We start from the raw sequence: 18,821 nt of genomic DNA on the forward strand, positions 1-18,821 counted from the left end.
TTTGATTTCCATTTGCATGGAATATCTTTTTCCATCCCCTCACTTTCAGTCTGTATGTGTCCCTAGGTCTGAAGTGGGTCTCTTGTAAACAGCATATGTACGGGTCTTGTTTTTGTATCCATTCAGCCAGTCTGTGTCTTTTGGTGGGAGCATTTAATCCATTTACATTAAAGTAATTATCGATATGTATGTTCCTATTCCCATTTTCTTTAAATGTTTTGTGTTTGTTATTGTAGGTGTTTTCCTTCTCTTGTGTTTCTTGCCTAGAGAAGTTCCTTTAGCATTTGTTGTAAAGCTGGTTTGGTGGTGCTGAGCTCTCTCAGCTTTTGCTTGTCTGTAAAGCTTTTGATTTCTTCATCAAATCTGAATGAGATCCTTGCTGGGTAGAGTAATCTTTGTTGTAGGTTTTTCTCCTTCATCGCTTTAAATATGTCCTGCCACTCCCTTCTGGCTTGCAGAGTTTCTGCTGAAAGATCAGCTGTTAACCTTATGGGGATTCCCTTGTGTGTTATTTGTTGTTTTTCCCTTGCTGCTTTTAATATGTTTTCTTTATATTTAATTTTTGATAGTTTGATTAATATGTGTCTTGGCGTGTTTCTCCTTGGATTTATCCTGTACGGGACTCTCTGTGCTTCCAGGACTTGATTAACTATTTCCTTTCCCATATAAGGGAAGTTTTCAACTATAATCTCTTCAAATAATTTCTCAGTCCCTTTCTTTTTCTCTTCTTCTTCTGGGACCCCTATAATTCGAATGTTGGTGTGTTTAATGTTGTCCCAGAGGTCCCTGAGACTGTCCTCAGTTCTTTTCATTCTTCTTTCTTTATTCTGCTCTGCAGTAGTTATTTCCACCATTTTATCTTCCAGGTCACTTATCCATTCTTCTGCCTCAGTTATTCTGCTATTGATCCCTTCTAGAGTATTTTTAATTTCATTTATTGTGTTGTTCATCATTGCTTGGTTCCTCTTTAGTTCTTCTAGGTCCTTGTTAACTGTTTCTTGCTTTTTATCTCTTCTATTTCCAAGATTTTGGATCATCTTTACTATCATTATTCTGAATTCTTTTTCAGGTGGTCTGCCTATTTCCTCTTCATTTGTTAGGTCTTGTGTGTTTTTACCTTGCTCCTTCATCTGCTGTGTGTTTTTCTGTCTTCTCATTTTGCTTATCTTACTGTGTTTGGGGTCTCCTTTTCGCAGGCTGCAGGTTCGTAGTTCCCATTGTTTTTGGTGTCTGTCCCCAGTGGCTAAGTTTGGTTCAGTGGGTTGTGTAGGCTTCCTGGTGGAGGGGACTAGTGCCTGTGTTCTGGTGGATGAGGCTGGATCTTGTCTTTCTGGTGGGCAGGTCCACGTCTGGTGGTGTGTTTTGGGGTGTCTGTGAGCGTATTATGATTTTAGGCAGCCTCTCTGCTAATGGATGGGGCTGTGTTCCTGTCTTGCTAGTTGTTTGACATAGGGTGTCCAGCACTGTAGCTTGCTGGTCATTGAGTGAAGCTGGGTTTTGGTGTTGAGATGGAGATCTCTGGGAGAGTTTTGCCGTTTGGTATTACATGGAGCTGGGAGGTCTCTTGTGGACCAGTGTCCTGAAGTTGGCTCTCCCACCTCAGAGACACAGCCCTGATGCCTGGCTGGAGCACCAAGAGCCTTTCATCCATGAGAAAAAATAGAAAGAAATAGAATAAAATAAAATGAAATAAAGTAAGATGAAATAAAGTAAGATAAAGTAAAGTTATTAAAATAAAAAATAGTTATTAAGAAAAAAATTTTTGTAAAGTAAAACAAAAACAAAAAAAACACAGATGGACAGAACCCTAGGACAAATGGTGAAACGGAAGCTATACAGACAAAATCTCACACAGAAGCATACACATACACACTCACAAAAAGAGGAAAAGGGGAAAAAATAATATATCTTGCTCCCAAAGTCCACCTCCTCAATTTGGGATGATTCATTGTCTATTCAGATATTCCACAGATGCAGGTACATCAAGTTGATTGTGGAGCTTTAATCGGCTGCTTCTGAGGCTGCTGGGAGAGATTTCCCTTTCTCTTCTTTGTTGGCACAGCTCCCGGGGTTCAGCTTTGGATTTGGACCCGCCTCTGCCTGTAGGTTGCCTGAGGGTGTCTGTTCTTCGCTCAGACAGGACGGGGTTAAAGGAGCAGCTGCTTCGGGGGCTCTGGCTCACTCAGGCCGGAGGGAGGGAGGGGTACGGATGCGGGGCAAGCCTGTGGCGGCAGAGGCCAGCATGACGTTGCACCAGCGTGATGCGCGCCGTGCGTTCTCTAGGGGAAGTTGTCCCCGGATCACGGGACCCTGGCAGTGGCGGGCTGCACAGGCTCCCGGGAGGGAAGGTGTGGAGAGTGAGCTGTGCTTGCACACAGGCTTCTTGGTGGCGGCAGCAGCAGCCTTAGCGTCTCTTGCCCGTCTCTGGGGTCCACGCTGATAGCAGCGGCTCGTGCCCATCTCTGGAGCTCCTTTTAGCAGCGCTCTTAATCCCCTCTTTTGGGAGGTCTGAGGTCTTCTGCCAGCATTCAGTGGGTGTTCTATAGGAGCAGTTCCACGTGTAGATGTATTTCTGATGTATCTGTGAGGAGGAAGGTGATCTCCGTGTCTTACTCTTCCGCCATCTTGAAGCTCCTCTTTAACTTTTGCCATTTTTATTATGTCTTGGTGTAGGTCTGTTTGGGTTTATCTTGTTTGGGACCCTCTGTGCTTCCTGTACCTGGATATGTTTCCTTCTTTATGTTTGGGAAGTCTTCAGCCATAATTCTTCAAATACATTTTCGATCCCCTTTTCTCTTTCTTCTCCTTCTGGAATCCCTTTTATGTGTATATTTTATATTATCCCATAGGTCTCTTATATTGCTTTCATTTTTTTTTTTTAATTTGGCTTTCTGTCTGATATCCTGATTGGGTGATTTCCATTATCCTGTCTTCCAGGTCACTTATTTGTTTTTCTGCATTATTCATTCTGCTATTCTATGCTATTCTGCTATTCTGTGCCTTTAGCTCAGCTTTTGTCTCTGCAAATGAATTTTCTTTTTTTTTTTTTTCTTTTTTGTGCCATGCTGTGCGGCTTGTGGGATCCCAGTTCCCACAGGGATTGAACCAGCCCTCAGCAGTGAAAGCGCCAAGCCCTAACCACTGGACTGCCAGGGAATTCCCTGAAAATGAGTTTTATATTTTTTGGTTCCTCTTTGTAGTTTCTAGTTCCTTTTTACAGTACTCTGCATTTCCGTTGCTAGTGTTTCTTAATTCCTTCAGTATCTTCATTATCTCTTTTTTGAAATCAGTGTCTACTAGTCTGGAGAGGTCTGCTTCACTGCTTGTTCTTTCAGGGGAGTGCTGTTAGTCTTTTACCTGGGAGTGGTTCCTCAGGTTCTTCATTTTACTTCTATTTCTCTTACTCTGTGAGTTTAGGAGAAACAATTATCTGGTGTGGTCTTGGAAGGCTATTTATATGTGGGCGTGTCCCTGTGTAACTTGTGTGGGTTTAATATATTTGGTGCCAGTGCTGTTTTTAGTATGGATGCCTGTTGCCTCTTTCCTCAGTGTGTGTTGGTTGTTCTCCCCTTGATAAGGGGTGTGCAGGTGTGGTGGCTGGTGCCTGGCCCTGGGGTTCTTGGCAGTGGTGGCAGCTCAGGTGCACCCCCAGAGCACATGATGGGGACAGAGGTGGTGGCTGATGACCACTCCTGGGGTCCAGGAGGGAGGCCGGCAGTGGCTCCCAACCACTTCTGGAGTCTGCAAGGGTGGTGGTGGTGGCTCACGACTGCTCCTGCAGCCTGGGCAGGCAGTGTCATGCCCTCTGTGAGCGCGTGCACAGGATAAAAGGCTACAATCTGGGTCCCGCCTCTCCCCTCATGCACTCCCCAAACAGTGGCGACTGGTCTCTAAGTTGGCCCAAACTTCCTCCGCGTACACCCCCAGCCATGGTTGCACTGGACTCCAGCGCCCCCAGGCCATCTCCACATGGCCAACCCCAGTCCTCTCCCCGGTTCCGATCTCCGAAGCCCAAGTTCCAGCACCCAGCCCCTGCCTGTACTGGCGGATGCAGGTCTCAGGCTGGGGAGTGCAGGGCAGTGCAGGGCAGTGCAGGGCGGCAACACTGACCATCTGTGCAGTTCTCCCTCTGCTCTGGCTGCTGCAAACCAGCAGCACTCTCCTACGAGGCTCTGAAGCTCCCTTTCTGTCCCAGCAGATCTCCCCACTGGTGAGGGGGCTTCCCAGGGTGCGGGGACCTTTCCTCTTTCACAGCTCCCTCCCAGGAGCACAGGTGCTGTCGTGAGACCTTTCTCGCTTTTTATTTTTTCTATTTCCTACCTGGTTACATGGAGATTTTCTTGCCCTTTCAGCAGTCTGAGGTATTCTGCCAGCATTCAGTAGACATTCTGTGAGAATTGTTCCACAGGTAGATTTATTTTTGAAGTATTTGTGGGAGAAGGTGAGCTTCATATCCTACTACTCTGCCATCTTGATCCCATGCTCTGCCATTGGTATTTTGATAGGGATTGCATTGAATCTGTAGATTGCCTTGGGTAGTATGGTTGTTTTTAACAATAATAATTCTTCCAATCCATGACCATGGAATACCTTTTTTTTTTTTTAAAGACATTCACCTTTTAAAAATTTTTATTTTATTTATTTATTTTTGGCTGCGTTGGGTCTTTGTTGCTGCGTGTGCGCTTTCTCTAGTTGTGGTAAGTGGGGGCTACTCTTCGTCTCAGTGCACGGGCTTCTCATTGCGATGGCTTCTCTTGTTGCAGAGCACAGGCTCTAGGCGCGCGGGCTTTAGTAGTTATGGCACATGGGCTCAGTAGTTGTGGCACACGGGATTAGTTGCTCTGTGGCATGTGGGATCTTCCCAGACCAGGGCTCAAACCCGTGTCCCCTGCATTGGCAGGCAGATTCTTCACCACTGCGCCACCAGGGAAGCCCCAACCATGGTATATCTGTATGTTTGTATCATCTTCAGTCTTTTAAATCAGTGTCCTATGGTTTTCCGAGTACAGGTCTTTTACCTCCTTAGGTAGGTTTATTCCTAGGTATTTTATTCTTTTTCATGCAGTGCTAAATGGGATTGTTTCCTTAACTTCTCTTTCTGGTAGTTTGTTGTTAGTGTATAGAAATGCAACAGATTTCTATATTTTAATTTTGTATGCTGCAACTTTATTGAGTTCATTGATGAGCTCTAGTAGTTTTTTGGTGGCATCTTTAGGATGTTCTATGTATAGTTGTGTCATCTGCAAGCAGTGACAGTTTTACTTCTTCTTTCCCAATTTGGATACCTTTTATTTCTTTTTCTTGTCTAATTGCTGTGGCTAGGACTTCACTACTATGTTGGTTAAAAGTGGCAGGAGTTGGTATACTTGTCTTCTTCCTGATCTTAGTGTAAATGCTTTCAGATTTTCACCATTGAGTATGATGTTAGCTGTGGACTTGTCATATATGGCCTTTATTATGTTGAAGTATGTTCCCTCTATGCCCTCTTTCTGGAGAGTTTTTATTGTAAACGATATTGAATTTTGTCAAAAGCTTTTTCTGAATCTGTTGAGATGATCATATGGTTTTTATTCTTCAATTTGGTAATATGGTATAGCACATTGATTGATTTGCAGCTATTGAAAAATCCTTGCATCCCTGGGCTAAATCCCACTTGATCATGGTGTATGATTTTTTTTTTTTTTAAGAGTTGTTGGATTTGGTTTGTTAATATTTTGTTGAGGATTTTTGTGTCTATGTTAATCGGTGATATTGGCCTGTAACTTTCTTTTCTGTGATATCTTTGTCTGGTTTTGCTATCAGGGTGATGCTGGCCTTGTAGAATGAGTTCAGAAGCATTCCTTCCTTTGTAATATTTTGGAATAGTTTGAGTATAGGTGTTAACTTTTCTTTAAATGCTTGGTACAATTCACCTGTGAAGCCATCTGGTCCTGGACTTCTGTTTGTTGGGAGTTTTTTTTTTTTTAATTACTGATTCAATTTCATTATTGGCAATTGGTCTGTTCATATTTTCTATTCCTGGTTCAGTCTTGGGAGATGGTACATTTCTAGGAATTTGTCCATTTTGTCTAGATTATCCATTTTATTGGCATATAGTTGTTCTCAGTATTCCCTTATGATCCTTTGTATCTCTGTTGTGTTGGTTGTAATTTCTTTTTCATTTCTGATTGTATTGATTTGGTCTCTCTCTCTCTGTCTTTTTTGATGAGTCTGGCTAAAGGTTTATTAGTTTTGTTTATCTTTTCAAAGAGCCAGCTCTAAGTTTCATTGATCTTTTCTGTTGTTCTTTTAGTCTCTATTTCATTTATTTCTGCACTAACCTTTATGATTTCTTTCCTTCTACTAACTTCAGATTTTGTTTGTTCTTTTTTTTAGCTCCCTGATGTATAAGGTTAGGTTGTTTATTTGAGATTTTTCTTGTTTCCTGAGGTAAGCTTGTATCACTATAAACTTCTCTCTTAGTACTGTTTTTGCTGTGTCCCATAGATTTTGAATCATTGTGTTTTTGTTTTCATTTGTCTCCAAGTATTTTTGGATTTCCTCTTTGATTTCTTTGGTGATCCATTGGTTGTGTAGTAGCATATTGTTTAGCCTCCAAGTGTTTGTGTTTTTTGCAGTTTTTTTCTTGTAGTTGATTTCTAGTCTCATAGCATTGTGGTGGGAAAAGATGCTTGATATGATTTCAGTCTTCTTTAATTTACTGAGGTTTGTTTTGTGGCCTCACATGTGATCTGTCCTGGAGAATGTTCCATGTGTACTTGAAAAGTATGTATTCTCCTGCTTTTGGATGGAATGCCCTATATATATCTATTAAGTCCACCTGGTTTAATATGCCATTTAATGCCAGTGTTTTTTTAATTGGTTTTCTGTCTGGATGACCTGTCCATTGATGTAAGTGGGGTGTTAAAAGTCCCCTACTATTATTGTGCTACTCTCAATTTCTCCCTTTATGTCTTTTAATATTTGCTTTATGTGTTTATGTGCTCCTATGTTGGGTGTATATATATTTACAATTGTTATATTTTCTTGGATTGATTCCTTGATCATTAGGTAATGTCCTTCTTTGTCTCTTATAACAGTCTTTATTTTAAAGACTGTTTTATTTTGTCTGATATAAGTATTGCTACCTTGGCTTTCTTTTGCTTTCCATTTGCATGGAATACCTTTTTCCATCCCCTCACTTTCATCCTGTGTGTGTCTCTAGATCTGAAGTGAATCTCTTGTAGGCAGCATATATAGGGGTCTTTTTTTTGTTTCCATTCAGCCACTCTATGTCTTGATTGGAGCATTTGTTCAATTTACATTTAAAGTAATTATTGATATTGTGTTCTTATTGCCACTTTATTAATTGTTTGGGGATTGTATTTTAGGTCATTTTGTTCATCTTTTGTTCTCTTGTGATTTGAAGACTAGTAATTATGTTTGGATTCCTTTTTCTTTTTTGTGTGTGTATCTAATTTAGATTTTTGTTTTGTGGTTACTGTGAGGTTTATATATAGCAATCTATATATATACGTGATTGTTTTAAGTTGCTGATCTCTTAACAAATGTGTTTTAACAACCCTGTGTTTGTACTCTCCTCCCCTCATGATTACCGTTTTTGATATCATGTTTTACATTTAATTGTTTTGTGTATCCCTTAACTGCTTATAGGTTGATATAAGTAATTTTACTACTTTTGTCTTTTAACCTTCCTACTAGTTGTGTGTGGATGATTTCCTACCTTTACTATATGTTTGTCTTGTTTTTTTCTTTAATAGATCTTTATTGGAGTATAATTGCTTCACAGTACTGTGTGTTAATTTCTGTTGCACAACAAAGCGAATCAGCCATATCCCCTCCCTGTTGAGCCTCCCTCCCATCTTCCCTATCCCACCCCTCTAGGTCATCGCAAAGCACCCAGCCAATCTCCCTCTTCTATGCTGCTGCTTCCCACCAGCCACTATTTTACATTCAGTAGTGTATATATTGTCAATGCTACTCTCACTTCACCCCAGCTTCGCCCTCCCACCTCATATCCTCAAGTCCATTCTCTATATCTACCTCTTTATTCCTTCCCTGCAACTAGGTTCATCAGTACCATTTGTTTTAGATTCCACATGTATGCGTTAGCATATGGTATTTGTTTCTCTCTTTCTGACTTACTTCACTCTGTATGACAGACTCTAGGTCCATCCACCTCACTACAAATAACTCAATTTCATTTCTTTTTATGGCTGAGTGATATTCCATTGTACACATGTGCCAGATCTTCTTTATCCATTCATCTGTCGATGGACATTTAGGTTGGTACCATGTCCTGGCTCCTGTAAATAGTGCTGCAATGAACATTGTGGTACATGTCTCTTTTTGAATTATGGTTTTCTCAGGGTATATGCCCAGTAATGGGATTGCTAGTTTATACGGTAGTTCTATTTTTAGTTTTTTAAGGAACCTCCATACTGTTCTCCATAGTGGCTGTATCAATTTACATTCCCACCAACAGTGCAGGAGGGTTCCCTTTTCACCACACCCTTTCCAGCATTTATTGTTTCTAGATTTTTCAATAATGGTCATTCTGACCGGTGTGAGGTGATATGGCATTGTAGTTTTGATTTGCATTTCTCTAATAATTAGTGATGTTGAGCATCTTTTCATGTATATGTTGGTCTTTACTGATGAGATTTTTTTTCCTTTCATGATTTTCATGTTGCTAATTGTGTCTTTTTCATTTTTGCTCAGGGCAGTTCCTTTAACATTTCTTGTAAAGCTGGATTGGAGGTGCTGAGCTCTTTTAAAAGCTTTTGCTTGTCTGTAAAGCTTTTGCTCTCCCCATGAAATCTGAATGAGAGTCTTTCTGGGTAGAGTATTCTTGGTTGTAGGTTTTTCCCTTTCATCACTTTATATTGTGCAACTCTATTCTGCCCTGTAGAGTTTCTGCTGAAAAGTCAGCTGATAGCCTTATGGGAGTTCCCTTGTACATAACATGTTGCTTTTCCATTGCTGCTTTTAATATCCTCTCCTTATCTTTAATTTTTGCCATTTTAATTACAGTGCATGTTGGTGTATTCCCCTTTGGGTTGATCCTGTTTGGGACTCTCTGTACTTCCTGGACATGGATGTCTGTTTCCTTTCCTAGGTTAGGGAAGTTTTCAATTAGTATGCCTTCAATTATGTTCTCAGCCCCTTTCTCTCTCCCTTCTCCTTCTGGGACCCCTATAATGCAAATATGGTGTGTTTGATATTTTCCCAGAGGTCTCTTAAACTGTCCTCATTTTTTTTCATGCTTTTTTCTTTTTTCTGTCCAGCATCAGTGATTTCCTCTGCTGTCTTCCAGCTTGCTGATCTATTCCTCTGTATCATTTAGTCTATTGTTGGTTCTTCTAGTGTATTTTTTATTTGTTATTGTATTCTTCATGTCTGTTTGGCTGTTCTTTAGATTTTCTAACTCTTTGTTAAAAGCTTCTAACTTCTCATTCTGTGCATCCATTCTTCCGAGTTCTTTGATCATCTTTCTGGTCACTACCTTGAACTCATTCTCAGGTAGATTGCCTATGTCCACTTCACTTAGTTCTTTTTCTGGGGTTTTATCTTTATTCCTCATTTGGAACATGTTATTCTGCCGCCTCATTTTGCCTAAGTTGCTGGGGTTTTTTTTTTATGTGTCTGGTAGGTTGGTTACATTTCCCAGCCTTGAAGAATAAGCCTTTTGTAGAAAATCTGTGTGTCTCAGGACACTTCCCTTTCATCACCAGAGCTATATGCTCTACGGCTTCCCCCATGAGGGCTGCGTGGATCTTTCTGTTGTGGTGGGCTGACTATGTGGACAGTCTGGTAAGCTTGGTTGGCCCTTGGTCTGTTTGGTTGCCAGTTCCTGCCTTGTGCAGAGGCTGTTGGCTGCTGGTTCGTGGGACTGGGTCATGAGGTGGCTGACTGCAGAACTCTAGGGGACTATACTAGTGCTGGTTACTGGTAGGTTGAGTCAGGGTCCAGGAGACCCTGGGGGCTGTTGCTCACCCACTGGTGGGTGAAGCCAGGTCCTGGGGCTAGTACTGGCCTACTGGTAGGCAGAGCTGGGTCCTGGGGTCTGGTTGCAGAGCCCAAGGGTCCCAGAGCATGTGTCGGACCACTGGTGGGTGGGGCCAGTTCCTGACACAATTGGCTGCAGGACCTGGGGTGTCTGGAAGCTTGTGTTGGCCTGCTAGTGGGCGGGTCCTGGGCACAACTGGTCCGAGGGCAGGGTCTGGGCAGCTAGTGAGTGGGGAGGTCTGCAGACTGCAGGACTGTGGTTTTCTTGCAACTGCTGTCTGCCCCCTGGTGGGTGGAGCTGGACGGGAGGCTAGAGTAGGCTCACTGGTGGGTGGGGCTGGTGCCTTGGGGATTCTGGTGCTGGTTCCTGACCACTGCTGGGTGGAGCTGGGTCCCAGGGTCTCTGGCTGGAGGGTCCTGGTGGTCTTGGTTCTAGTGCCTGTGTACTGGTGCGTGGAGCCGGGTCCTGGGTCCTCTGGTGGGCAGGGCTGTGTCCAGAGGCAGCTGTGGATCAAAGGGTCTTAAAGCAGCCTCTCTGTTGGTGGGTGGGGATGTGTCCATGCCCTGTTAGTTGCTTGGCCTGAGGTGTCCCAGCACTGATGCCCCAAGTGGGGCTGGGGCCTGGGGCTAATAAGCTAGAGGGAGGATTCCAAAATGGTGCTTTGCCAGCACCAGTGTCCACATGGTAGAAAGAGCTCCCCAGAATGGCTTTTGCCAGTGTCTGTGTCCCCAGGGTGAGCTGCAGTTGCCTCCTACCTCTCCAGGAGACTCGCTAGGAGTAGCAGGTAGGTTTGACCTAGCCTCCGGTCAAATTACTGCTTCTGCCCTGGGTTCCAGAGGATGTGAGATTTTGTATCTGTCCTTTCAGAGTGAAGCCTCTATTTCCCCCAGCCCTCTGGGACTCTCAGAAGTAAGCCCCACTGAACTTCAAAGCCAAATGTTCTGGGGGCTCATCTTCCTGGTGCAGGACCCCTGGGCTGGGAGCCTGACATGCGGCTCGGACCTCTCACTCCTTTGGGAGAACCTGTGCGATCATAATTATTCTCCTGTTTGTGGGTTGCCCAGCCAGGGATATGGGACTTGACTATATGGCAGCTCTGCGCCTCCTACCTGCCTCTCTGTGCTTCCTTCTTTATATCTTTAGTTGTATAAGAAATTTTCTGGCAGGTTCCAGTCGTTTTCATCAATGGTTGTTCTGCAAATAGTTGTGATTTTGGTGTACCATAGGAGGAGGTGAGCTCAGGGTCTTTCTAGTCTGTCATCTTGCACAGTCTCCCTTGTTTAAACTTTTTTTTTTTTTTTTTAAATTTATGCCTGTGTTGGGTCTTCGTTTCTGTGCAAGGTCTTTCTCTAGTTGCGGCAAGTGGGGGCCACTCTTCATCGCGGTGCGCAGGCCTCTCATTATCGCGGCCTCTCTTGTTGTGGAGCACAGGCTCCAGATGCGCAGGCTCAGTAATTGTGGCTCACGGGCCCAGTTGTTCCGCGGCATGTGGGATCTTCCCAGACCAGGGCTCGAACCCGTGTCCCCTGCATTGGCAGGCAGATTCTCAACCACTGCGCCACCAGGGAAGCCCTGTCTCCCTTGTTTAAATGTTAATTCTACATATATTTTAGACCCCACAAGATAATAATATTTTGTTCAGTCAATATACATTTATATTTACCCACATATTAAAACTTTCTGTTGCTCTCATTTTGTTTTAGTTTGGGATCATTTTTCTTCTACCTAAAAAACTCTTCAGTACTTATTTTAGTGCAGCTATGCTGGCCACAATGTCTCCCAGTTTTTGTTTACCTGGAAATGTATTCTGCCTTTACATAATACTTCAGTGAAGTTTTTTTTTTCCATACAGTAACATTCAGAGATTTTATGTGTACAAGTTGATGACTTTTGATAAATCATATGTATATATATATATGTATGTATGTATGCATAATTACATACATACACATGTTATATATGCATACACCACACATACACATGTGATATGCATATATACACATTTATGCATAGTGATACATATATTCACATGTGACATATATGTCTATGTATAATATATATACATATATATGTATAATATATTATACATATATATATATATATGACACTGCAAGATAAAGAACATTTCTTTCACCCCAGCAATTTCTCTTATTCCTCTGTGCAGTCAATTTCTCCTTTACTCCTATCCCCCTACCCAGGAAACCACTGCTCTGATCTAGATCAGATTTCTAGAATCATATGAATGGAATCATATACTACATGCTTTTTTGAGTCTTGTTTCTCTCAGCATAACATCCTTGATACTCATTCATGTCATATTAGTATTTCATTAATATTTATTTTTTAATTTATTTTAAATTATTTTTGGCTGTGTTGGGTCTTCGTTGCTGCGTGCAGGCTTTCTCTAGTTGCGGCGAGCGGGGGCTACTCTTCCTTGCGGTGAGCGGGCTTCTCATTGTGGTGGCTTCTCTTGTTGCGGAGCACGGGCTCTAGGCACACGGGCTTCAGTAGTTGTGGCACGTGGGCTCAGTAATTGTGGCTCGCAGGCTCAGTAGTTGTGGCGCATGGCCTTAGTTGCTCTGTGGCATGTGGGATCTTCCCGGATCAGGGCTCGAACCTGTGTCCCCTGCATTGGCAGGTGGATTCTTAACCACTGTGCCACCAGGAAGTCCCTCATATTTGCTTTTGAATAGCACTCTACTGTATGAATGCACCCTGATCTGCTGATCCACCCACCTGTAGTTGCCCTCTGTGGGAACAACAAGCTACCTTATCAGAGCTGGCAGTGGAAGCCCCTTGTTTAAAAAAAAAAAACCCACAAAATTGTCCAAACCTCTGAACCTTTTCAGAAGGCAGAGTTCTAGAAAGAGAAGTTACTAAATCGAAACTTTTCACAGGCTCTTGTTTCATACGTCAAATGGCTTTCTGGAAGGTTTCCATCAGTTTACATTCCTGGTATGAAAGTTCCTGTCTCACCATGCGATCAATAGCATTTTTGTATCTTATTTTCTGATATTTTCAAGCATGCAAAATTGAATCTAATCACTGAAAGGAATTTCCCTTCATTCTAAACCACTAGGTCCTATACTTATTTTCTCCCTGAGTTTATAGAATTATCAGTGACCTTCTTTAACCCCCATCTCGCTGACTTTCTGAGAAACTAATCTGAAAAGCCAATTCAGAGTCGTTTCTGGCATCAGTATTTCTGGTAACCAGATGCCCATGAACTGAATTTCTCTGCAGTGTTCCATGATGTTGATTTGGTCTACCCTTGGACTCTGTTTACCAGGGCAGGATCAGCTTTCTTTGTTTCCTTTCCCATCATCCATGCCTTGTTAAGTTCCTGTTGAATTGAGCAAATTCTGCAAATCTGATTAAATCTCAAACCAGAGCTCTGGACGTTACAAAACAACAGCCTCCTTGCCAGCTGGCTGACATGTAATTCATTGCTTTGCTTAGGTGGCCATAAATCAGGGGATTTTCCTTAAGTTTCTGCCTTTGATGGTAAGAGGTAGTGACGTCCGTGGGTGATACTACGGGGAAGGGCTGGGAAGACACGTCACTGGTTTTGTGGGAATCACAGGCTTGGAAGAGGCAGAAGCCAGGAGTGAAATGGGACCCACAGTGAGGATGGATGAGGATTGGGTGCGGAGGAGTGAAGGCCATTGTGTAACACCCATTCCAAGCCTTGGTAAGAATGGAGCCATAGGATGAAAAAACCCTGAATCACCAAGCGGGAAGGCAATTCCCTTTCCAGCTCTCTCAGATTTACCATGATCTCAAAGAGAAAGTCTCAGTCTTGTGCTACTGTGTCTTTAATACCTCTCAAATGCTTCTAAGAGAAAACAGGCCTCAGACCAAGAACCTTTCTAGGCAACACTGTTGAGCTGGAATACAATAGCATGGTTTTATTTCTAGTGAATTTATTTTTGTATTACTTTCTATTTATTGCAAATGATTTTTTTGTTTACAATGGTAATATAAATTTTCCTTTAAAATTAGTCTGAGTTGTAAAGTCAAGTCAATTTAAAGCAAAAAGTTAAGCAAATAACTTTGCTTATGGGACTCAATTATGGCCAAAAAAAGTGACTATGGTGCCTGAATGACTGAGATTTGGAAAACACTGTCCCAAAGGAAGAAGGTAAAGAGAGTACTCTGAGATCCTACAGTTCCGGATTTAAAAATTATTCTTTCTCCAAGTTCATTCATTCATTTATTTGTTCACCGTTCAGTACAAGTGGTTTTTTTTAAAATATAAATGTATTTATTTATTTATTTTTGGCTGCGTTGGGTCTTCGTTGCTGCGTGCAGGCTTTCTCTAGTTGCGGCGAGCGGGGGCTACTCTTTGTTGCCGTGCGTGGGCTTCTCATCACGTTGGCTTCTCTTGTTGCGGAGCACGGGCTCTAGGCACGTGGGCTTCAGTAGTTGTGGCTCGCAGGCTCAGTAGTTGTGGTGCACAGGCTTAGTTGCTCCGCGGCATGTGGGATCTTCCCGGACCAGGGCTCGAACCCGTGTCCCCTGCATTGGCAGGCGGATTCTTAACCACTGTGCCATCAGGGAAGCCCCAAGAGTGTTTTCAAAGAAACCTTTCTCTCTTTTTTTTTCTTTTTGACTTTGCAGATTCCAGAAAGAAATTGGAAATTGAAGATTTAAGGAGAGAATGTTGTTTTAAAATATTCTCACTTTCTTCAAAGAACACATGACAGAAACTTAAAAAGGTATTATTAACCAGTAATTTAAATATACATTTAACATTATCAACTGGTATCCCTTAAGGGAACTAATTTTCTAAAGCTATGGATCCATAAGTGGGTCATAGAATTGATGACAATAGAAAAAGCTGAATTAGAGTCAAATCGATCAGCATACTTTTACTGCAATAGTAGCTAATCACTCATTTTCATCCCTTTAAATTCCATTTGGTAAGAATCTCTTGCCTTTCTGTTGTTTATTTTTATTTATTTATTTTTGGCTGTGTTGGGTCTTCGTTGCTGCATGCAGGCTTTTCTCTAGTTGTGGCGAGCGGGGGCTACTCTTCGTTGTGGCGCGCAGGCTTCTCGTTACGGTGGTTTCTCTTGTGGAGCACGGGTTCTAGGCGTTCGGGCTTCAGTAGTTGTGGCACACGGGCTCAGTAGTTGCAGCACACGGACCCTGGAACACGCAGGCTTTAGTAGTTGTGGTGCATGGGCTCAGTAGTTGTGGCTCGCGGGCTCTAGAGCGCAGGCTTAGTAGTTGTGGTGTACGGGCTTAGTTGCTCCGCAGCATGTGGGATCTTCCTGGACCAGGGCTCGAACCCATGTCCCCTGCGTTGGCAGGTGGATTCTTAACCACCGCGCCACCAGGGAAGTCCCTTTCTGTTGTTTAGAATGTTAGAATGTACTGTCTTTTGCTCAGTCAGTCAGGTTATGAAAGGAAAGGTTACTGTGTGGGGTCCCACTGAGAATCTCTATAAGGCTTGCATTTGGCAACTTGATAGGTAAAAGAAGAAAAAATGCAAGTGTGTCAAAGAGCAGGAGACTAGTATGTGACTTGGTGGAAAAAATGTGAGAACCACTAGACCTGAATGTTAACATATGTGGTCTCATGAAACATACATGTTTAGAGGTCTATGAATTTTTTTTTTGAGTTCTACAAAAAACATTTAAAACTCCAGTGTGGAGTGTGTGCATTTTAGACAAAGGACTAAGTGGCCAGTTCAAGGCCTTTCTACTTCCAAGCGTGTGATCCATTTATATCCACAGGATGACTGGAGAATTAAGTGGCTGAGAGATCTTACTCTAAAAGAAAGAAATCAGTGCAATTCTGGGGTAGTGCAGATAAACTCAAGATATTTTTTTAATACCCAAATAAAAGAGCTTGGGCCCCTGTCCCTACCGAGACAGGAAGTTCAGCACATGCATGAGGTTTTCAAGGATTTCCAGGGAGACGTTGTCTGCTGATCATCCATTCCTTGGAATTGTCACCTCTCCCTCTCACCTTCCTTCTGTCCTGCTTCACTCCATAATGGCCATTGCTGCTCCTTCATTCCCTAAGGTGCTTGTATGTAGCCAACTTGACTGGAGATACAAGGAGAGCTGGGGCGGGGGTGTGGGGAGGGCTATAGCACAACCCAGCGCAGGCAGTAATGACTGACACATCACTGTTCCTGGGTTCCTGGGCTCTGGCTACCACAGGAGACTTCATGCCGGCTCGCTCTCTCCTCAGGCCGTTTTGTGCTCAGACCCTCTCTCCCACCAACCTCATAGTTCCTCTGTCCCCAATTCTGGGTGCTGTCCCCTCATAGGGCACGTGGAAACTTCCAGTTCCAGTTACCTAATTTGGAAAACATACCTTTGCACCCCTATCCCAATCTAGGACTAAGACACACTAAAAAAAAAAAAAAAAAAAAAATTAAGAAGTTTTGCTAAACAATAGCATTGTCTACCTCTGGTCATCTACCCTAGTGGTGTAACCCACACGCAGGAGCAATTAAATTATGATTTTTACTTTATTACGTCTCAGATCAATATCTTAAGCATGACTCCTTCCTGTTCTAAATAGAGAAATTCCAGGACCGAAGAAAGGGGGAGGGATCTTTCCCATGGCTTTGTTTTTGTTGGTGACTTCCTTTGTCTCTTCAGGGTTTGCACTGAGAGGCTGGCCTTGGATCCTGATTGCCCTTCTGCCAGGAAGGCACATGCAGCCAAAAATGAATTTGGGAAAAGCAGCCGCTTGCTCCTTTAACCATGGAAAAGCAGGGCCGCAGTGAGATGGAAATAATCCCGTCAGAGTCTCACTCCTACATCAAATTGTTGAAAGTCAACCGGGAGCATCTGGTCACTCACGTCCGCAACACTCAGTGTCTGCTGGACAACTTGTTGCAGAATGATTACTTCTCTGCCGAAGACGTGGAGATCGTGTGTGCCTGCCCCACGCAGCCCGACAAGGTGCCGGTGACAGGGATGCCAGCCTTGGTGGCCGGACGGGGCTTCTCCCCATTGAACTGGGTGAAGAGCTTTGGGAGTTCAGTGCATTGGGTGGAATTTCCTGTCGGGGTTATCTACCGCACAGAAATGCTTGAGTTAGCTTATTCCACAGTTACGTATTTCACTTCTGTGTTCCTGAAACACAGCAAACTCTTCTGACCTCTCCATTCTCCTTGCTGTGCGTATTGGTTCTCAAACAACTTGTTTTCCAGTTCACTTTAAATGAGTGAATTCTTTAAAAAGAAAACGAGCATGAAACACTAGGAGTGCTGCCCATTCCGTGCCCTTAAACTCTGGAGAGCTGCTCACTGCTGGGCACGGCTCTGAGAATTCCTCTGGTTGAGGAATGGCTGCATCCCAGCCTGAGTCCGCGGTAGAGAATCTCCCACACTCCACTGTGGGAAGTCTTCACAGCCCTTAGTTTCACTTTAGCTTTGTGTCATCTTCTGAAAAATAGAACGGCGAGCCGAAAACCTCCTTCTTGGGGAGAGGAGTGACAGAACTCGTTTGTAACATGATCCTGTTGGGCTCAGAAAAGACCAGAAGGGTTTCTGGAAAAAGCACAGTAGAACACTGTTGTGGTTTTTTTCCCTGAATTTTTAATCAGACAAAAAGCTTTTGTAAGGTACATCTTACACGGGGGTCTGCTGTCCCCTCGCTGTGTGGCCCAGCGCCCATCTCATTATGCCTAACAGGTGACTTTCTCCCCCTCAGCATTCATTCCTAGAGAGCAATAGTGTTAGCTTAAGAGGGAAAAGGAGAAAAGGAGGGAAAGGGAAATTCCAGGGGGGGGGCGCTCGGCTCTAGTTGTGAGTCTGACCTTTTTATTTTTAGGCTCCTGGAAGCCTCTGGTTTCCTAGAGCTGTGCGGTTTGTTTCTTGCTCAGGCGGTCCATTTTTTACAGATCCTGGGCTATCGGCGTGTAGCATCTCATACCAGCTGGGTGGACGGTCAAGCTCGAGGCTGTAGTAAGAGTTCAGAGCCCTGCACGGGAGCCTCTCCAGGGGGCAGACACCCCTAGTGCCGGCTCACACCTTACTGCTTGTGCCGCACTAGGTCCGCAAAATTCTGGACCTGGTGCAGAGCAAGGGCGAGGAGGTGTCCGAGTTCTTCCTCTATGTGCTACAGCGACTTGCAGACGCTTACGTGGACCTCAGGCCTTGGCTGTCGGAGATCAGCTTCTCCCCTTCCCAGCTCATTCAGAGCAAAGCTGTTGTCAACACCGATCCAGGTATGAGTCAGCCCCCGGGGAGACCACAGCCACCAAGCAAGCAAGGCCCCCGGGGCTTGGAAATGCTATCTGTGTGGGTCCAGCTGGGGATAAAGGCAGGGTCCGCCTCGACCAGCCCTGCCTTCCACCTCAGGCAGCAGGCTCGGCTGCTGTGTTCCTTTTAGAAAGGAGAGCTGGTCCCTGTCACCCTGGTGCAGCCCAGGGAACTGTGATGGAACTGACCACAGATAGCTGGTCTGATTTATGTAGGGAGCCATGGAAGTGTAGGAGTGACCTCTGTTCTGACCTCTTTCTGACTTCCTTTTCTGACATATCTAGACATTTTAGTGGTTGTACAAATTCAAGTTTGCATTTTTTTCCTTCTTGAAGATCTTTCCAAATTTGATTCCAGGCAAAGAATTCTTCTGTCATCCCTGACTGCCAGTCCTCATTTCCAAAGCACCATGGGCCCCCTTTAGTTAAATGATTAGTTCAACAGGTATTTATGATGTACTCAGCATGTGCCAGGGCTGGGTGTGCTGGATGCCGGGGGTGCAATAGGGAGCAGACCCAGCTATGGTTCCTGCCCTCAGGGCCCTCAGAGGTTAATGCAGGAGACTGGCAGTAAATAATGACA

At 43.8% G+C, this 18,821-nt stretch overlaps 1 protein-coding gene across 4 annotated transcripts in view; it reads left to right on the forward strand.

The window, feature by feature from the left end:
* Nucleotides 1-18,821, forward strand: part of NOD1 (nucleotide binding oligomerization domain containing 1) — a 103,392-nt gene that overhangs the window by 27,805 nt on the left and 56,766 nt on the right. For 2 of the 4 annotated variants that reach the window (XR_009008808.1, XM_057549825.1), the window contains exons 2-4: nt 14,630-14,727; nt 16,630-16,935; nt 18,031-18,205. Coding sequence is in view for 3 of the 4 variants with exons in the window: in XM_057549825.1 (XP_057405808.1) it covers nt 16,735-16,935; nt 18,031-18,205 (376 nt within the window). In the remaining variant the exon portion in view is untranslated. The remainder of the gene's footprint in view (nt 1-14,629; nt 14,728-16,629; nt 16,936-18,030; nt 18,206-18,821) is intronic. The other 2 variants (XM_057549826.1, XM_057549827.1) reach the window with 1 other exon arrangement.

The sequence above is a fragment of the Balaenoptera acutorostrata genome, chromosome 7 (genome assembly GCF_949987535.1).
Source record: "Balaenoptera acutorostrata chromosome 7, mBalAcu1.1, whole genome shotgun sequence".
Lineage (NCBI taxonomy): Eukaryota > Metazoa > Chordata > Mammalia > Artiodactyla > Balaenopteridae > Balaenoptera > Balaenoptera acutorostrata.